Raw genomic sequence first — 19,431 nt, 5'->3', positions numbered from 1 at the left:
CTCAATAAGGTTTGTGAGGCACGACCTACCCTTCACAAAACCGTGTTGACTATCCCTAATCAAATTATTCCTTTCTAGATGATTATAAATCCTATCTCTTATAATCCTTTCCAACACTTTACCCACAACCGAAGTAAGGCTCACTGGTCTATAATTACCAGGGTTGTCTCTACTCCCCTTCTTGAACAAGGGGACAACATTTGCTAGTCTCCAGTCTTCTGGCACTATTCCTGAAGACAATGACGACATAAAGATCAAAGCCAAAGGCTCTGCAATCTCCTCTCTAGTTTCCCAGAGAATCCTAGGATAAATCCCATCCGGCCCAGGGGACTTATCTATTTTCACACCTTCCAGAATTGCTAACACCTCCTCCTTATGAACCTCAATCCCGTCTAGTCTAATAGACTGTATCTCAGTATTCTCCTCGACTACGTTGTCTTTTTCCTGTGTGAATACTGACGAAAAATATTCATTTAGCACCTCTCCTATCTCTTCGCACTCCACGCACAACTTCCCACTACTGTCCTTGACCGGCCCCAATCTTACTGTAGTCATTCTTTTATTCCTGACATACCTATAGAAAGCTTTAGGGTTTTCCTTGATCCTACCTGCTAAAGACTTCTCATGTCCCCTCCTGGCTCTTCTTAGCTCTCTGTTTAGGTCCTTCCTGGCTAACTTGTAACTCTAACTTGTAAATGTATCTAACATTTTATCTTATTGAGTCATAGTCGTACAGCTTGGAAACTGACCCTTTGGTCCAACCAGTCCATGCCAACTATAATCAGAAATAAACTAGTCCCACCTGCCTGCTCCTGTTCCATATCCCATCAAACCCTTCCTATTCATGTATCCATCCAAATGTCTTTTACACATTGTAATTGTACCTGCATCGACCACTTACTCAGGAAATTCATTCCACATGTGAACCACCCTCTATGTAAAAAATTTGCCTCTTATATCTTTTTAATCTCTCTCTACTCTCACCTTAAAAATGTGCCCCCTAATCTTGAAATTCCCAATCTGAAGGAAAAGACAACTACCATCAACTCTATCTATACCTCTTATTATTTTATAAACTTCTATCAGGTCACCTGTCAACCTCCTACACTCCAGTGAAAGAAGCCCCAGCCTTTTTTTATAAGTCAAACCTTCCATACCCGGCGACATCCTGGTAAATCTCTTCAGAACCATGTCCAGCTTGATAATACCCTTCGATAACTGGGCGACCAGAACTGGACATGGTACTCCAGAAGAGGCCTCACCAATGTCCTGTACAACCTCAACATAAGATCCCAATTCCTGTACTCAAAGGACTAAGCAATGAAGGCAAGCGTGCCAAATGCCTTTTTAACCACGCTGTCCATATGTGATGCAAACTTTAAAGAATTATGTACCTGCACCCCTAGGTCCCTCTGTTCTCACAACACTACCCAAGGCCCTACCATTAATTATACAAGCCCTATCTTGGTTTGTAGTACCCAAATGTAATACCTCGCATTTATCCAGATTGAACTCCGCCTGCCGTTTTTCAACCCATTGACCCATTTGATCAAGATCCCTTTGTAATCTTAGAAAACCTTTTTCACTGTCTACTTTGCCATCAATCTTGGTGTCATCCGCAAACTTACTAACTACGCCTTCTATATTCTCGTCCAAATCATTTATACAACTGACAAACAAAAGAAGACCCAGTACTGATCCCTGTGGAACACTGCTGGTCACAGGCCTCCAGTCTGTTCCTTCAGATTTCAGATCATGTTAAATGAATTGATTTCATTGCCTCAAAACCCCTCAACACCAGAAACTGCAGCCAGTCATTAAGTTTATTTTAATAAGAAAGTATGAAAATTGTGAAGAGTCACTTTTAATTCCTCACCAGGGGGAGATCAGGGCAATTACCTTGATGTAGAATGTGGGAGTTAATTACAATACAACTTAGATCATCCTGCTATTACACTTCTTTTAATAAATTTTGAGACACTTAGCCATACCCATAAAACGGTGATATTTTCTATTAATGAATTGACCTTTCTCAAATGTAATATGTGACTGTCAGATTTATGAACCTCTCTTTAGCTAGCATCAATGCTACTTCAGAGCTGACACATATATACCTGGTCAACCATGTTCTGATTGAAATGGTTGCACGCACTTTGAGAATCTAGTAAGATGCATCAGATGTATTTTAAGAATGGCTCAGAAACATGTATAGATGTTTCTTTTGTGTTAAGTAGCAAGTCTACTCAGAATAAATGTCCATTTCCTTCTGCACTGCTCTGTTGTGTGGAAGAATTCATTTCATCACCTTCAATTGAAAGAAGTATATTTCAATTATAATTTATTTGATCACAAGAAATAAAACTTGGATTGCATTAATGCATTATTTATTTATAAATAAACTGAATATAAAAGAGTAAATGGAGCAGGGTTTCATTTCTATGTATACTTGCATGTTCTCCTTTGCTGCTTGCATTGTTAGAAATGACAAAAACAAGCCAGATTGATTTCTAGAGGCCAATGGCAGGTAACATGAAAGTCATTCATTTTTACCCAGTTCTTATGTTTGTGGTTGAAATGGATGTATGGTTCTGTAAAGGTTTGTAAACTCTGTAATGTTAGAGCTGCTAATTTTGTTTCTAGGTAATGGTGGCATACTTTCTGTGCCCAGCAGAGAAAACGGCAAATCACTGTTTACAAATAACTTGCCCCATGTACCATGAGAAAGCCCGACAGTTCATTGAATATGGAATAATACTACCAAACCCAGGTATGATTGTAGATATACTACGCTTAATTTTAGATGAGACTCCATGAATGGGGCTAACCTATCTCATACAGAGTTATGTTATCAATCATGTTACCTGTTTCATAGTCACGTATAATGTAAGGACATGATGAATTGAAATCAGAGACTAAACTGCCAATGAGGCTACATTTAAAAACAAAATAAATTGCAGTTGGTAATTCATATGTAATCAAGTACAATTAATAAACACAGGAGAACAATATTCCTCTATTTGTTGTTTTAAATGAGATAATAAGCAGATTAATTTAAATGAATTGATGTATTTTTAAAATAATGAACATTTATAATGATATTATTATTATGGTCAGTTGCTTAGTCAGTTTTTTATATATAAATCCTGTGCAATGCTCAGAAATTTCAAAGTGCAATTGCAATTTGTTTTTTTTTTCCCTAGTTCCAACTGTGTCTAAAGTCAAAAGGTAGGTCAGCTTTAATATTTGGTGTTATGTGTGTTGTGCTCACTTGTTGACCATACTGACAGAATTTTGATATAAAGAGACTATGAAGTCTTCATTTCCCATCAGCGAGCAACTAAAATACGAATACTTCATGCCAGCTAAGTTGAAAGAAGTTTTCTGTCAGGAATTAAAGTGATTGATGTTGGTGCAAAGCATGCATTTCATTGGAAGAGTGCGATTTCTGACAAAAAGTAGAGTTGATAATATCACCCCATGAACTGTCAGCTTCTCAGAGTAGTCTATGATTACCTAATTGGTCACACAACCCTGATGGGAAGAGTGCGCTGTAACTTGAGCCTTATTGTTCCAATAGTCGACACAAATATATAAATGAACAACTTAATCTTTGGGTTGGTTAATTCGCCTGACTTTGATCACCATCTAAGATAAAAGAAACTTCAACACTGGGAGACTAACTATAGGAAGAGATTGACAGTTTTTTAATTTAGTAATGGGTGAAAGATTTATGGGGAGAGGGCAAGAAAGTGGCGTTGAGGCTGAGATGAGATAAGCCATAATCATTTTAAATTGTGGGAGCAGGATTGAGAAGTTGACTTACTTATTTCAGCTTTGAGTTCTTATTTTCTAAAATCGCACCAGGTTGCATCAATAAACAAGAAAACAAAACTTATCCTTTAATAAGTGGTAAAGTGGATTGTCAATTACAATATTCAAACATAAACTTTAACCTCTTTAAATGCAAACGTGCACACATACATTCACAAACAGAGCAGTCGAGATGGACAGTTCTGCAGAAATATCATGGGTGGTAAACATAGGTAGAGGAACAAATTCTGTGGATAGGAAATCCAAACCACGAGGGTGGAATGAGGTGACGTTCTCATAGTTCTTTTGGATTTTGGTGATTCATTGTTGTCAACTACAGTGATACACAATTCTGCAAAGCCACAGTTAAATTAATCCCTCAAGAGGTAAAAGAGAAAGAAATTCTCTCTGGATGGAGGGCTTTAGGGATTAATGGGATTGAATTTTTACCATACATTTAGAAATCATTAAGTATGTGTATTCTGTAATAATTTGGTTTGTTCTGTTTTATCTTTGCTTCTTTTGTATAGAATATATTTTATTGTTAAAACTGAATCTGCAGCATTGTATATTGATGTTTCAGTGAATTACCATCTCATTGAAATAAAAAAAAATGAGAGATGTGAGAACATTATGGCTATGTCACTGGACTTGCAACCTGGAGGCCTGGGCTAATGTCCCGGAAACATGAGTTTCCACCGTGGCAACTAGGAAATTTAAATTTCAATTAAATATATAAATCCAGAATTAATATAAAAGTTATCAATATAAAAACTTGTTGAAAAGCTAACTGCTTTCTTTACCCGGTCTAACCAACATGTGATTCCAGACACACAGTAATATGACTGATTCTTAACTGTTTTCTGTCGTAATGAAGAACTAGGAAATAAAAGTAGGCCTTATCAGCAACACCCATACCCCAAACATGAACTTTCGAAGAGCATTGGTGTTTTCAGGAATACTGCTGTTACTGTGCATACAGCTCAGTCATAGGTCATGACTGGGTTGTCAGCAGTCATGTTTGGGATACTTAATGTGATAAATTGCATGAAAGCCCACTTCACACCCACCTATCCCTATTTACATGTCATGGAACAGACTCTGAATAGATCTGCACAAATCTTTTTTGGGATAGTTTTGTGGTGATGTTGACTGTATTGTTCATATTTATTGCTTTTTTTTGTCAACCCAAAATCAGCCAAGTACAGTCAAAAGTAATACAAATGAAAAAAATCATCCTAGTATATTCCTAGAAAATAGCCATTTTTGCGCAATAAGTGACCTGTTTAATTGTCTTTCTGTGCTAGTAAGAAAATGGTGCACTTTGTACAATGTGAAAACCCTCAGGTGCAAAATGTGGTCAAAAGTGGATTTCAGCTTTTGGACAAGGCTCGTTCATTCATTGCAGATTCTGTGCGAGAGGGAAAGCTCACGCAAGATAGAGGAAGATCCTACTTCAAAGAGGTACTGCTTTAACTTGTTCATAAAACACATCAAGTTGAAAATTGGTTGATCCTGTTATCTTTCTGATTAACAAATATCCTACTGAATTGATTACTGGGGCTTTTACTAATTTGGAAAGTCTTTAACTGAGGTTGGAGGTGTCAGCCACATAATTATTTTCTGGCACTTGGTGAAAGAGCAGATAGGGCAGGGATCCATTGTGCCAGATCCCTGCTCCATATGAACCATGTTATACGCCACACTGTCTTTCACATCCACTGTGTTATACTCCTGTCTGGCTGAGAAGAACCTGCTGCTTGCTACTTCTCCACCTTCAGCTCCTTCGGTGGCTTCATCCAGTATTACCTAAAAGCTTTCCCTTCATAGGGATCAGAGGGATGCATGGTAGATTTGAAGACCAGCATTATCTTTAGGGAGCAATAACATTGAAAATTATTTTGGAAACACAACTGAAAGTTTGAATCTACAGAAGCTCTGACCAATCTATCTGAAAGTGAAAGCGCAATGAAAAATTTGCAGAAGTGCTTCTGCTCGGATTCTTAGAGATGTGGTAGGGGATGTTTATGTAGAAGAACACTGTTACAAGGAGAGCAACAGCATCAGTTATTTCTGAGTCTACCATGAGTTGTCAATTTTCTTTGCTGTTATGGGTTGCCATATCCTTGCAGAAGGTAAGAATGATCTGTCTCTTCTGCATGCAGTGCTGGAAAGCCGCTGTCAGCAGGCAGCCCATAATAGGAGCATTAGAAATGCACACACACCAATCAGTTGGATGTCTGTGTGAGGAAAGCAGAGTATTTACATGTTAAGACTGAGTGGGAAAGTGTATTCAGGTAAAGGTTGGGGATTTGAAAGATCATATGACCTACTGGACACGACAAGCTATTGAAGCATTTTAATGTCGTCTGAGGACAATTCAGACACTTGGCTAAAATACTTAGTACATTATTAGATTCATCACTCTTACTTATCTAGCCTGGAGAAATCTTGCTCAGGCTCTGAGTTGATTTGTGTGAATGTTGTCATTGGCACAGAATACACTGGCCATCTCTTGCCACTGCATCTTCTCAACTCTGCCTAACTTCATGGTGAAACATTTACCCAATTTTGCCACTTATCTGTCTTAGCCCTCCTGTCAACTTCACAGACACTCTTTAGTAACATATTTTCAGTTCTGCACCCAGAACAGCTTTAAATGTAATGACCCCTTAAACTGCTTCTGGGCTTATAATCTACGAGCAAATCACAATGACCCAACTCCTAATGGTGAGATCTACTTACTACACTTTGCCGATATGATGGCAACTTGGGCATGACATCAGAGTGGAGCAGTAACAAGAAAAAGTACTGGAATTATTTACTAATGATGAATAAAATAATATTCTACGTGCTTTTTTCTCATTACTCTCAAACGAGGTCAGATTTATTTTCCACTGCTAGCTATATTAAAAAGGTCAATGATAGTAGGAACTGCAGATGCTGGAGAAGGGTCTTTCTGATGAAGGGTCTAGGCCCGAAACGTCAGCCTTCCTGCTCCTATGATGCTGCTTGGCCTGCTGTGTTCATCCAGCTCTACACCTTGTTATCTTAAAAAGGTCAATATTCACTTTCACCTTGATCCACTGAAGTCCTGGCGATGCTCCCACAGATGTGTCAGGTAGAGGATTTCCAGCATATTCATTCAGTGACAGGGAAGGAATGTCAACTCGGCAGAAACCCTGAACTGGTCGTCTTCCCGGGACATTGTTACTTCTGTTTTTCTTGGTGATAAGTTTCCAAAGGGAGAGAGTTGCTCAAAAAATATTTTTGCCGAGTTGCTGCAGTGCATCTTACAGGCAAGGTCCACTATTATTGGCGAGGTGAATATTGAGTCCAATAGCATGAGCAATGATTAAGCAAACTGCCCTTCCCTTTCTCCTGATTTGGTATGTGTTGCTCCAGCTGAACCCAGCCAGGCGTGTGGTGAGTGTTCAGTCACACTTTAGACCTGAGCATGTAAATATTGGAAAGGTTCCAAGGGGCAGGAGGAGAGCCACTATTCACAGTGTCCTCATCAATATTGATTTATCTGGATCATTTCAACTTTTGCTCAATGATGACTCCCAAAAGGTTGCGAATAGACAGCATAGTGATGGTGATGATTCCTGATTCTCCAAAATGTGTCCACTATTTATAAGGCACAAATCAGGACTGTGATGGGATACTCCGTACTTCCCTGGGTGAATACAAGCCTGAAATGCTCAAGAACATTTGACACCATCCGGGGCAAAACAATTCACTAAATCGACTCGAGTCATCACCCTAAACGTACATTCTCTTCAGCAATTGCATACATTGGCAGCACTGTGTACCATCTACAAGATGCACTTCAGCATCCCACCAAGGCTCCTAGAACAGCACCTCCCAATCCCTATCACCTTGAAAAACATGGACAACACATGCTTGCTAGCATCTCTACTTGCAAGTTCCTCTTCATGTTACACAACTTGGAAATATATTGCCGTTTCTTCAGTGTCGCTGGGACAAAATCCAGGAACTCTCTCCCTAACAGCATTGCCCTGGTACTTACACAACAAAGATTACAGCAATCCAAGAAGGCAGCTCACCACCACCTTCTCAAGAGCATTTAGGGATTGAAATTAAATGCTGGTTTTGCTAATGATATCAACATCCCATGACTGGATTATAAACAACCATGGAATTGCAGCTTGCCTTCCATGGTTTGGTAAATCACGGATGTGTTTCCAAATCATACTCACTAGTGGAGGGCAGGGTATGAGTCAGTAGTCAGGAAGGTAAATGCAATGTTGGCATTTATTTTGAGAGGACTTGAATATAAAAGCAGGGATGTACTACTGAGGCTTTATAAGGTTCTGCTCAGGCCACATTTGGAGTATTACATGCAGTTTTGGGCCCCATATCTCAGGAAGGATGTACTGGCCCTGGAGCAGGTTCAGAGGAAGTTCGCGAGAATGGTCCCAGGAATGGAAAGCTTAACATATGAGGAATGTTTGAGGACTCTGGGACTATACTCATTGGAGTTTAGATGGATGAGGGGGGGATCTAATTGAAACTTTCAGAATACTGAATGGCCTGGACAAAGTGGATGTTGGGAAGATGCTTCCATTGGTAGGAGAGTCCAGGACCCTAGGGCACAGCCTTAGAGTAAAGGGAAGACCCTTTAGAATGGAGATAAGGAGAAACTACTTCAGCCAGAGAGTGGAATTCACTGCCACAGAAGGCTGTAGAGGCCAGGTCATTGAGTACATTTAAGCCTGAGATAGATAGGTTCTTGATTATTAAGGGGATCAAGGGTTACGGGGAGAAAGTAGGAGAATGTGGCTGAGGAACCTATCAGCCATGATTGAATGGTGGAGCAGACTCGGTGGGCCGAATGGCCTAATTTCTGCTCCTATGTCTTATGGTCTTATGGTATCTAATGAAGGATGAGCCCTCTGACATTCTACCATTTCCTCTTGATCCATAATCTAATTTCTGTTTTCTTTCCAATGATGAGATGCCCTCTATATATTACGCATATTTAAAATTTTTTAGACATCTCTAACTCAACTAGTTTGCATTGAATGCCTATTTTTGAATACACGTGTGTATTTTGATGATGACAATGTTTCTTCATTTTACAGATATTGCACACAGTATTATTTTTTGGGAACATTAATGATCCTGTCATTGAACCCAACTCATTTTTTAATAAAATTGAATTTGAGCTATTATCTGCCTCGTACCCAGATGTCTTTCGGAATTACAACACCCACCTTCCAACACGCCCTCCTTTCACGGTGCTACTTGATGCTGTAAGTTAATAACTTCATCCCGAGAAATGTAATGTTTTACAGGACATAAACATATGCCTCTTAGTTAATTAAGTCCAGCCATCAGTCTAATCCCTGCTCACTTCTCATTTCTGTTAATACTCCTATGTAAGCAAACAGCGAACAGATTTTCCTCAGTGATGGGGTGATTGCTGGAAGGGCACAAGAATTTTCTTGCAGCCTCCAATATTACAGTCCAGAGCGAAACAAAACAATTTTACTTGGAATAGCTCCATTGAAAAATTATTGGAATTATGAATGACCTTGATACTGAATCAAAGTTGAATCTGGATAAGCAAAGACAGGCAGTTTGTGTGATGCACAATGCACCTTCTATGCTTGATGCTTCCTCAGGGAATGAAGCTCAAAACATTGAGGTAACATCAATGATGACCATCATTTCCTATTCACCAGCTATCTGCAGGGTGCACTACAAAAGAATTCATACTTCCTTCCCACTGAATATGCTGAACATGTACAATGTATGCAGAGGACCTCACTCAGCGCTAATACCTTTGTATTAATGGGAAAATGACCCATAACCAAAGACAAAGAAGTACCACTTCAATTCCTCCAAGGGTCCTGCCAATATATTTGGGAACTCCCTCAGAATCTCCTATCAGTTGGATATTTAGAAGGGCAGGATTGGTAGGGCACACATAATAGACATCCACGGGTGACAGTCATTTTAGATGGTAGGAACATTGTTTAATTCGTTTTCAGTGACATACTTTTAGGAATCATCCAGAGGGAGGTGGGAGAATGCCTTGTCAAAGGAGTTCCAAAATCACTTCCAAAATGGTAATCTTGTTAGTTATGAAGGAGAACGATGTATCAGTGAGCAATTGAGTTGAATTTGTTGACGAACAGTGACCATGAAGGCAGAATGCAACTTGTATAGTTTGTGTTTGAGCCCTCATTCCCCTCAAAATGCATGATAGATGTGCCCTCTTCACAATTGATTTTTAATCTCTCCCTATTCATTATCCTTATCACAAGTTTTATTTGTCTTATGTATTTTATTGACACTCTGTGAGAGTCATTGTACCTCTGAATATTCCTGTTTGTTATACAGAAGGAAAACCAGTAAAACTTAGAAAAGACGGATCTTGCCCCAACTTGATTTTGAGTACCTGAAAATGGAACTCCAGTTCAGACCAGTACTGTCACTCACATATTTTGTTGTTTTTCACCCAGGAATTCCCGAGCAGTGTTAAAGGATTGATGGCACATCTCTTTCTGAGATTCTAAAACACTAACGCAGCTCACTTATTTTTTTAAACATGGATTCTTTAAACTTCTCTTCTACAGCCTTTTGTTCTGGAACTTGCTTTAGTTGATATTAAACCACTCAGGACTTCTTTCGTCTTCCCTGACTGGTCTGGAGACTATAACCTGTACTGCTGGTCTTACAAGCTCTTATTTTCTCTAAATAACCTGCTTCTAACCAAAGGAAACTGGCCCACTTGCTGACTGTTTGAATAGTTCTGATTTCTGAAAGAAATGGTTTAAGTTTCTGTCTCCCTGTGTCATAGGACACAAGTTCAATTTTCTCCACACCCCCCCCCTCCCCTTTTTTTCTTCTACTCTTGTTGCTAAGGCACTGAATTATCACCTAAACAATTACTTTTATCCCCAAGGCTCATTTAAATTCATCTAAACAAAATTTCAGACTCTCCAGCACAATTGACAGAAAGGAAAACTTAAACTAAAACTATACACTTCATTTCTGAAGAAGGGTCTAGGCCCGAAACGTCAGCCTTCCTGCTCCTCTGATGCTGCTTGGCCTGCTGTGTTCATCCAGCTCTACACCTTGTTATCCCTTAAACTAAAACTAGGTCCTTCTATTTCTTAACTTTCATGGTATAGAAAAGCAAATCAAATTAAAACTATATGTGGTTCTGTCCATTTTAGACCCCAGGTTTACACTTCATAATAGTGTACTACGAACATTTATCACACTGAACGTACCAACCAGCATCTGAACGAAAAGCCAGGCTATTATCCCGGCATGGAGGCTCCTTGTTAGTTTTTGTTTGTGACAACTTGCTTAGACATACCACTGCCACCATGGAATCGATTACGAATTCAAATTTACCCTAATCCAGGCTGGCACTTCAGTTCCTGTATGGACAGAGGTGTAGTGTTTCAAATTAGACAATAAACTGTCTTTGTGAAGTTCAAGTAGATGTAAAAGATCCCGTGCTGCTGTTTGTGAAACATCAGATGCCGTTCTGCAAATATCATGATTCACCTACACCAGCAAAACGGACTGATCAGTTGTTTATTTTACTCTCGTTTGCGAATTGATGTGTGGAAATTATCTTCAATGTTTTCCTACAGAACAGTGACTATACTTCAGAAGTAATCCTTTGACCATGACCAAGCCTTTGGTTGAAAAGTTCTACCTAAATAGAAGCTGTTTCTTTCTGATTAACACCTATTTATTTTTACAGGTTGTTGAAATCTTGGGAACAAGAAAAACTGATGAAGTTTTGAAGTTCCTGTTGCATCTGACTGAACAAATGGTTCTGGAACTTTCTGATACTAAAAGTAACAAATGTGGAAATATCTTTGTATCAAAAGCCATCAGCCACTGCTATTTTTGGAATCTTCACATCACAAATGAGAAAACAGACAATTATTTTGGTGCTTCAGTGTCATGTAGAGGAAGACAGCAGAAAGAAATTATGATCGATATATTGTGCTGTAAAACATGGCACCAGGATATTAGCCTGGCAGTATGTATTGGCAACTGGTATAAAAACCAATGTCTTTTGTTCCCTGAAGCCATATACTCCATGGCTTACAATATAACTTTCAGTGAAGAAAGCCCTTCTGAAGCAGGCACTGCATCAAACAATCAACATGAGCACACTGTGGTGAGATCAGGAGATGTCCAGAATACTGATGGTCCGGAAAATAACTCAACTCTTAAGCAACGTGCGTATTTAAAACCCAGAGCACCTTGTGAGAGATGCCTCAGCATGTTCCCGAACATAATTTATCATCCAAGGCCAGAACACCATGAACATCCATATTGGGAATATGGGAACTGTGCTGAGTGTGAATCCTTAAGCCAGCTTCTGTATGCAAACCCGCAAATTGCCATGAGGCTTGGGCATTTTGTACAGACAACAATTCTATACTGTCCAACCAAACAAGTTCATCTACCAAGTGATCTGATTCTTAGAAAACACCGAAGACTCAGAGAAAATCTCAAATCCCTAGGGTTTAATGTGGGTGACCATTTATCATTTTATGATCCATCTGGTGCAGACAGTACTGCACTAGAAGTATTTCAATCTTGATAGTATATTTTCAAATAGACTTTTTTCCATAATTCAATGAATTTCTGTATCATAGATTGCAGGAGACAAATTGGCCTTTTAAGTTTTAAGTATAGTGGTCAATAAAACTGTTTGCTGAGGTATCCCTTGCATTCAGCATTGCTAGGATGCAAATGGTAGAACACATTAAATAATGCATCATTTGCATATCATCATGAAATGCCAGCCCGTAAATATATCCTAAATAGCAGCAAAAAGAATAAGGACCAGAAAGAGTGTTCACAATGTTGTAGAATTTCATAGTCTGTTTGTGGAGTCGCAGTTAAGTTGTTGCAATACAACAATGCATTGGAAGTTTTCATCTTCATATTAAAATCACTTCACAGCCTCACTCTTCCTTATTTCTGTACACCAGTCCTACAATCCACTTAGAAAACCAGTTTTCATCAATCCGCTTGTCCATTCACTATGCTATTGGCAGCTGTGCCTTTTGCTATCTAAGTGCTCAACTCTGGATTCTCACATGAAACTACCTTTCCAAATTTTCAGCCTTTTTTTAAGAGCTATCTAAAAATCTAGCTCTGACCAAGCTTCAGTCACCCCTCATAATATCTCCTTCTTTGTCTTAGAATCAGTTTGGCCTGATGAAGCACCTTTCAATGACTTAGAATGTACCAGAGACTGTCAGACCAGAAGTGATAGCTCTTAAATGGAAGCAATGTACTTACTTCTGTGTGTTCATGAAGAGAAAGTAGGTGTTGCTCTAAATCCAAGAAACGTAGTTGAGCTGCTACCACTACAGGATACCCTCTTACGCAGCCGCAAGACCATCCCATACTTACCCTCACTCCACCCGATAACATACTTTGTTGGGTTTTTTTTGGCTGTCTGCCTTTGAGTTGCCTGGTATTGTGCCAGCCTGAACTCAGCAGGTTGCCACTGGGCATTTATTTGAGGAGGACATTTTGCTGGCTCCATTTAAATGAGGCTTCGCCATTAAAATGGTCTATCAGCCACCACCCTCCCCAAATGCCCGATGGTCCACTCTTGAAATTGTCCATTCAGTCATCAGGGAGTTTAAGTTCCTTCTTATGATAAAAAATATAATGAAACTTGGAAGTAAATAAAAAAAAATTAGTTGCAATGCCACCAATTACCAGGAACAACATTAAAAATATTGCAACTAAATGCTGTAAAATCACGAATAACAACTCTCGATTTCATGAGTGCTCTGTGCGTGGAGTATTGTGAGCAGTTTCCCTCACCAAAGATGACAATGTATCTACAGAGAGAGTTCAGTGGAGGTGCACCAGATGAATTCCTGTGATGACAGGACTGACTTTTGAGGAGAGATTCAGGGCAGTAGGCCTGTATACTCTAGAGTTCAGAAGAATTCGAAAAGATTGCATAGAAATTTACAAGATAATTAAAAGGATGACCAAGGTAGACGCAGGAAGCATGTTTATCTTGGCTGTGTGCTCTGGGTGGGAGTGGGCAGGAAGATTCTGGAACCAGGGGATACAGTGTCAGACGCAAGCCAATTAGGAATGAGGTTAGGAGAAACATTGTTTAATTCAGAGGCTATTGAACATTTGGATTTCTTTACCTTGTGATTGCCTTCCGCTCTCAAGAGAAGGGGAAGTAGGTCCCCAGATCATACCAAAATAGAAATCAAACCCACATTGTTGGCATTATTCTGAACCACACCCTAGCCAACTTAGGTAACTACCCCCACAACCTTAAATATGTACAATCTTCGATGAATCGGTTTATCAATAAGGTTTACTTAAATTGCTGTCTTTAGTTTACCTGGAAATATCACTTTGAGTTAGATTTTTATGTGAACGTCACTGTATACTAAGTGCCAGTAGGAAATTACACATTAATTTGTATGCAAAATTACAATTATGTTCACAGTGAATGTATGCACTTCTTGAAATAAAAACACTTGAAATAGAATTCCCTTTATGTGCTATATATCTACATGGAGTTTGATGAATTCGTGTCTCCTACCTTGACTGAGTTTTTTGAAGAAGTGACAAAGACGATCGATGAAGGCAGAGAGATGGACGTTGTCTATATGAACTTCAGTAAGATGTTCAACAAAGTTCCTCATGCCTGGCTGGTCAATAAAGTTAGACCATATGGAATACAGGGAGAACTAGCTATTTGAATACAAAATTGGCTCAAAGGTAGGAGACAGAGGGTGGTGGTGGAAGGTTGCTTTTCAGATCGGAGGCCTGTGACCAGTGGTGTGCCACAAGGATCGGTACTGGGTCCACTGTTTTTCATCATTTATATAAATGATTTGGATGTGAAAATAGGAGGTATGGTTAGTAAGTTTGCAGATGACACCAAAATTGGAGGTATAGTGGACAGCGAGGGACTGAAGAGTGGCAGATGGAGTTTAATGTAGATAAATGTGAGCTGCTGCATTTTTGGTAAGTCAAATCAGGGCTGGACTTATACACTTAATGGTAAGGTCCTGGGGAATGTTGCTGAACAAAGAGACTTTGGAATGCAGGTTCATTGTTCCATGAAAGCAGGGTCGCAGATAGACAGGATAGTGAAAAAGGCATTTGGTAAGCTTGCCTTTATTGGTCAGTGCATTGAGAAAAAGTGTTTGGAGGACATGTTGTGGCAATACAAGGCATTGGTTAGGCCACATTTGGAATACTTTGTGTGATTCTGGTCTCCCTGCTATAGGAAACTTGTGAAACTTGAAAGAGTTCAGAAAAGATTTACAAGGATGCTGCCAGGTTTAGAAGGTTTGGGCTATACGGAGAGACTGAATAGGCTGAGGCTATTTTCCCTGGAGTGTCGGACGCTGAGGGGCGACCTTACAGAAGTTTATAAAATCATGAGGGGCATGGATAGGGTGAATAGTCAAGGTCTTTTCCCCAGGGTAGGGGAGTCCAAAACTACAGGGCATAGGTTTAAGGTAAGAGAGGAAAGATTTAAAAGGGATCTAAGGAGCAACTATTTCAGGCAGAGGGTGGTGCATGCGTAGAATGAGCTGCCAGAGGAGGTGGTGGAAGCTGGTACAGTAGCAACATTTAAAAGGCATCTGGATGGGTAACTGAAAAAGAAGAGTTCAGAGGGATATGAGCCAAATGCTGGCAAATGGGACGAGATTAATATAGAATATCTGGTCGGCATGTACAAGTTTGATGGAAGAATCTGTTTCCATGCTGTACCTCTCTATGATTCTATAATTAAGAGGATATTGAATTTAGGAAGATGGGTTCCTGATGGGTCTTGTACATTCATTTTTTTTTGACAAATATATGTTCTTTCCAGCAGTCAGAGTAATCAATATCTACAAAACATTTTATGGCTCTGATCATTTGAGAAACCAGATTTTTGTAATCAACACTCAGTGCTGACAAAAAAATTGTTTCCATAAACTACTCTTGCCCAGGAAATACTCTTGCAAACTGAAAATGTTTTGATAGCTGTAAAACGCTAATAGCATGGGTTAAACTCTTTGCTGAATGGAAAAGAATTGAACAATGACAGAGACACATCTGAATATAAAGCTGATATGATTTAATTCCACCAAGTTTCACAGATCAGTGTGAAAACAAAACCATAATAGATCTTAAAGCTGTGATACATCTGAAGTCTGAACAAATTGTTTTATACAAATTGTTCTGTGTCATTTTTAAAGAAGCTAACATTCATAATTTTTACATTTCACTTAAAAGATAAAAACAGATTTTATGCATACATTGTATAACACATCACAATTCCAGGCTAGAAATTTATTGACAGTTTTAAAAACAAAATTTAAACTGTGCTCAATGTTTACATCTTTTAAAATTAAGGTTCGGTCAATTACCAAATTGCCTGCTTGCAGGATGTGCAATGCATATCTGGGCAGCCGTACTTTGATGCACTAGGCCATAGGAAAGCAAACAATTTGTGCTGTCAAACATGGGACTCAAACTCATCTTTAAAGTCCGTCTCCAATTTACTGTCCAATACATTGTATCTTACAGATGAAAGTGTAAAACTCCACAGCTACATACATCAGCTTGATTCGTCATTTACAGCTTTTTGACAAACACATTGGTATAATTTGACTTCAGTATTGGAATCTCTCCAGTGTAGTAAGCTCTATTCATTTGGATCATAAAACTTCAAATGATATCCCACATTAAATCCTAATAATTTGAGATTTTGTTTAAGTCTTTCATAACTTGAATTAGTCACCTCCATGAAATACGTTAAAATGCGTGTGTCTAAGCATTCTAATTTCTCAACAACTTGCTGGTTAGCGTATAGAAGCTGGCTTAGAGATTCAAACTCAGGACTGATGCCAAATTTGAAATATGGACTATTATTGATATATATCATATCAGAGCAACTTTTATAAGATGAACTTTCATGAGAGTTGTATGGCTGAACCCCTGAGGGGAGATCATGCTGACTGCCTGGTGTTTTATCTACAGCAGGAAGCTTTCTAACAGTTTCACATCGAAATTCAGGACAAAACCGAAATGGTATTTTATTAAATGTTTTGTAACTGCATATTGCCAGTCTAATGTATTCATGCCAGGTTTGATAGCACAATATATCAATCATAATTTCTTTCTGCTGCCTTCCTCTAAGTGACAATAAAGTACCAAAATAATTGTCTATGTTTTCTCTGGGAGTAACATCCCAAAGGCAGCAACAGCTGATAACTTCTGATATAAAGATGTTTCCCAATTTGTTGCAACTGGTGCCAGTAAATTTCACAAGCATCTGATGATTTAGGTCTGTTAGACATTTCAAAACTCCATTAATATTTGTTCCTATGATTTTAACAACCTGAAAAACAAATGTATACCAATTATTAAAGAAATAAACACGATGCATTTATATAGCATCATTCATAACATTACGACAATCTAAAGCCCTTCAAGATCAACAGATTACTTTTGAGGTACAGTCACCCGTAGACAAACATAACGGGTTGTACAGAACAAAGTCCCACAAGCAGGAATATATTATGATCCCAGTTGATGATAAAACTGGACAAGTCTTTTATCAGTGTGAAACCTGGCTTGATGGGCCATGAGTTTTAAATTTTGCTGATTGGTTACTGTGATGGTCAGCCACTGAAAATATTCCCAAAAGGCTGCTGATGCAATTTTTAACAAAAGAACATCAAAGTTCATTATGCATGAAAGGGGAAATGAAACAAACAATTTAACACAATATAAGAATGATTTGAAATGGTCTTATTAGAAATATCATCAATAGACTCAATCCTTTTCACATCGATAACAGCCTCACAGATATGCACAGCTCAGTAAGGGTCACTCTGTTACTACTACTCTGTTTACTGGCTGTATATGGTTTCTTTTCAGCAACCTTCTGCATTTACATGATGATAATTCTTTAGATGATATCACTTCATGAAACTGTTAAACAAACTGCTAATACAGTTCACTTATTTCCTACAAATATTCCTTAAACTTGTGCAATCATGTGCCCTCTGAAATTATATCCCCCTGGCACCTTACATTTTTCTGTTTCTGGAATGCTTATTAATTTCTAAATCACTCAGGGTTCATTTTCTTCTGCCCTGACTGTTCTGGAAACTGCTAAAGTGCATTGCTAATGCCAATCTCTGCAGATGAAGGCTGCAGTTGGTCATTGCCCTTGAGCATGCACTGAGATTTTGGGAAATGTTGCCCGAGACGGATTCTCACAGAAGATGGCAGCAGCTGCCAGGCTCTCACGTTTATGTCATGAATTAGCACCATCAGGTTTCTCCCTGCTGCCTGGGAAAATGACAAATTGCACAGAACACAGATTGAGATTAGGCATTAAATGAGGTGTTAGTGCATGCAATTAACTTGCTGGTCACTCATGACATTTTCGTTTAGCCACTGAAACCATGGGTGGAAATGCAGACTATTTTTCTCAACAGCGAGAATCATTTTTCCATTCTCACTGTATTTTTTCCAACTGTCTCGCCATTGCCTGTTTCATTCAAAGCTGGGGACAATTCCACCCAAATTTCCTAATATTAGTAATACGTCATGAACCTTCACAACAAATGAGGAACAAAAAAAGTGGCATTTTAACCACTCCTTGTATCCACAATGGGCAGGAGATAGTCATATTGGAGGGGCCAATAGTTGCTACTGCAATGTGTGTAGCCCAACCCTATTTCTGGTTTCTGACTTCTGAAGAAGAGTAATGTTGGACTCAAAACATTAACTTTGTTTCTCTCCTCACAGATGCAGTCAGACCTGCTGAGTTTCTCCAGAATTGTCTGTGTTTGTTTCCTATTTCTGTTTTATTCTGGTTTATGTACCAAGGGCTGGTTAATCACTGAGTAACACACCCTGGGCGTGAGATAGCTTCAAGCTTATGATATTTAATAAGGCTACATTGTTTAGATTGTGGTAATATTTAAATTTAACAACTGGCTACTGGATTTTCCCCAGGCTGACAGGTTGTGCTATGGGACAGGCTGCTCATCCATCCCTCCTAACACCATCTTAGCCATTTAAATAGAGCAGGACAAGAAGTACTGATGGTCCGGTACTAAATTGTAACTCCAGCTCCCAGAGACCTACCAGATGATACAGCTGCTCTCTCATTACAGAGGCACGACTGGTCAGGGTTCAATTTCAGGGTTCTCATACTTCAGGTGAGGGGAGAAGTTGAGAAGGAGATTCCTTCATGGCAACCTCAGATTGTGCAAGAATTGAACTCATGCTTGTTGGTATTGCTCTGTATCATAAACCAGCCATCCAGGAAACTAAGCCAATGAAACCCCTAACCAAGTAAACTGGGCTTGTTCTCTGTGCTATATCATTGGCTGCTGAAATAAGATTCTGGTGCACTTCCAGCTGTAAACCTGCAACTGAGTCATGTTTGGCGTGCTGTAAGCTTGCATAAGAATATTCAGGGTGTGAGGTGAGCAAGGATTAAATAAGTGCCCCTAAACTAATTGATTATATAGTTCATTTCTGTTCTCTAACTGCATCCCTCAATGAAATGCTTGAACTTACTGCATCAAGTAGCACTGC

At 39.0% G+C, this 19,431-nt stretch overlaps 2 protein-coding genes across 2 annotated transcripts in view; one reads left to right on the top strand and one right to left on the bottom strand.

Moving 5' to 3' along the window:
* The first annotated feature begins 2,433 nt into the window (after positions 1-2,433).
* On the top strand, positions 2,434-14,356 carry LOC109939085. Its single transcript, XM_020537374.2, has 5 exons — positions 2,434-2,767; positions 3,201-3,225; positions 5,118-5,274; positions 8,919-9,089; positions 11,564-14,356. Exons 1-5 carry the CDS (start codon positions 2,644-2,646, stop codon positions 12,416-12,418), a joined length of 1,332 nt encoding a protein of 443 aa, XP_020392963.2. The 5' UTR covers positions 2,434-2,643; the 3' UTR covers positions 12,419-14,356.
* A 1,569-nt stretch (positions 14,357-15,925) lies between these two features.
* The window catches only part of LOC109939086, a 4,297-nt gene continuing 791 nt past the window's right edge, over positions 15,926-19,431 (bottom strand). The window contains exon 3 of the mRNA XM_048610832.1: positions 15,926-17,212. Coding sequence (XP_048466789.1) covers positions 16,517-17,212 — 696 coding nt within the window. The 3' untranslated portion in view covers positions 15,926-16,516. The remainder of the gene's footprint in view (positions 17,213-19,431) is intronic.

Source organism: Rhincodon typus, chromosome 23, assembly GCF_021869965.1.
Source record: "Rhincodon typus isolate 14 chromosome 23, sRhiTyp1.1, whole genome shotgun sequence".
Lineage (NCBI taxonomy): Eukaryota > Metazoa > Chordata > Chondrichthyes > Orectolobiformes > Rhincodontidae > Rhincodon > Rhincodon typus.
Note: the sequence above shows the minus strand (reverse complement) of the source record. Positions and strands in the feature narration are given on the sequence as shown.

Coding starts and splice junctions, on each gene's coding strand:
- LOC109939085 (XM_020537374.2), top strand. CDS start 2,644: ATGGTGGCATACTTTCTGTGCCCAGCAGAGAAAACGGCAAATCACTGT. Junction 2,768..3,200: donor AATAATACTACCAAACCCAG/GTATGATTGTAG, acceptor TTTTTTCCCTAG/TTCCAACTGTGTCTAAAGTC. Junction 3,226..5,117: donor ACTGTGTCTAAAGTCAAAAG/GTAGGTCAGCTT, acceptor TTTCTGTGCTAG/TAAGAAAATGGTGCACTTTG.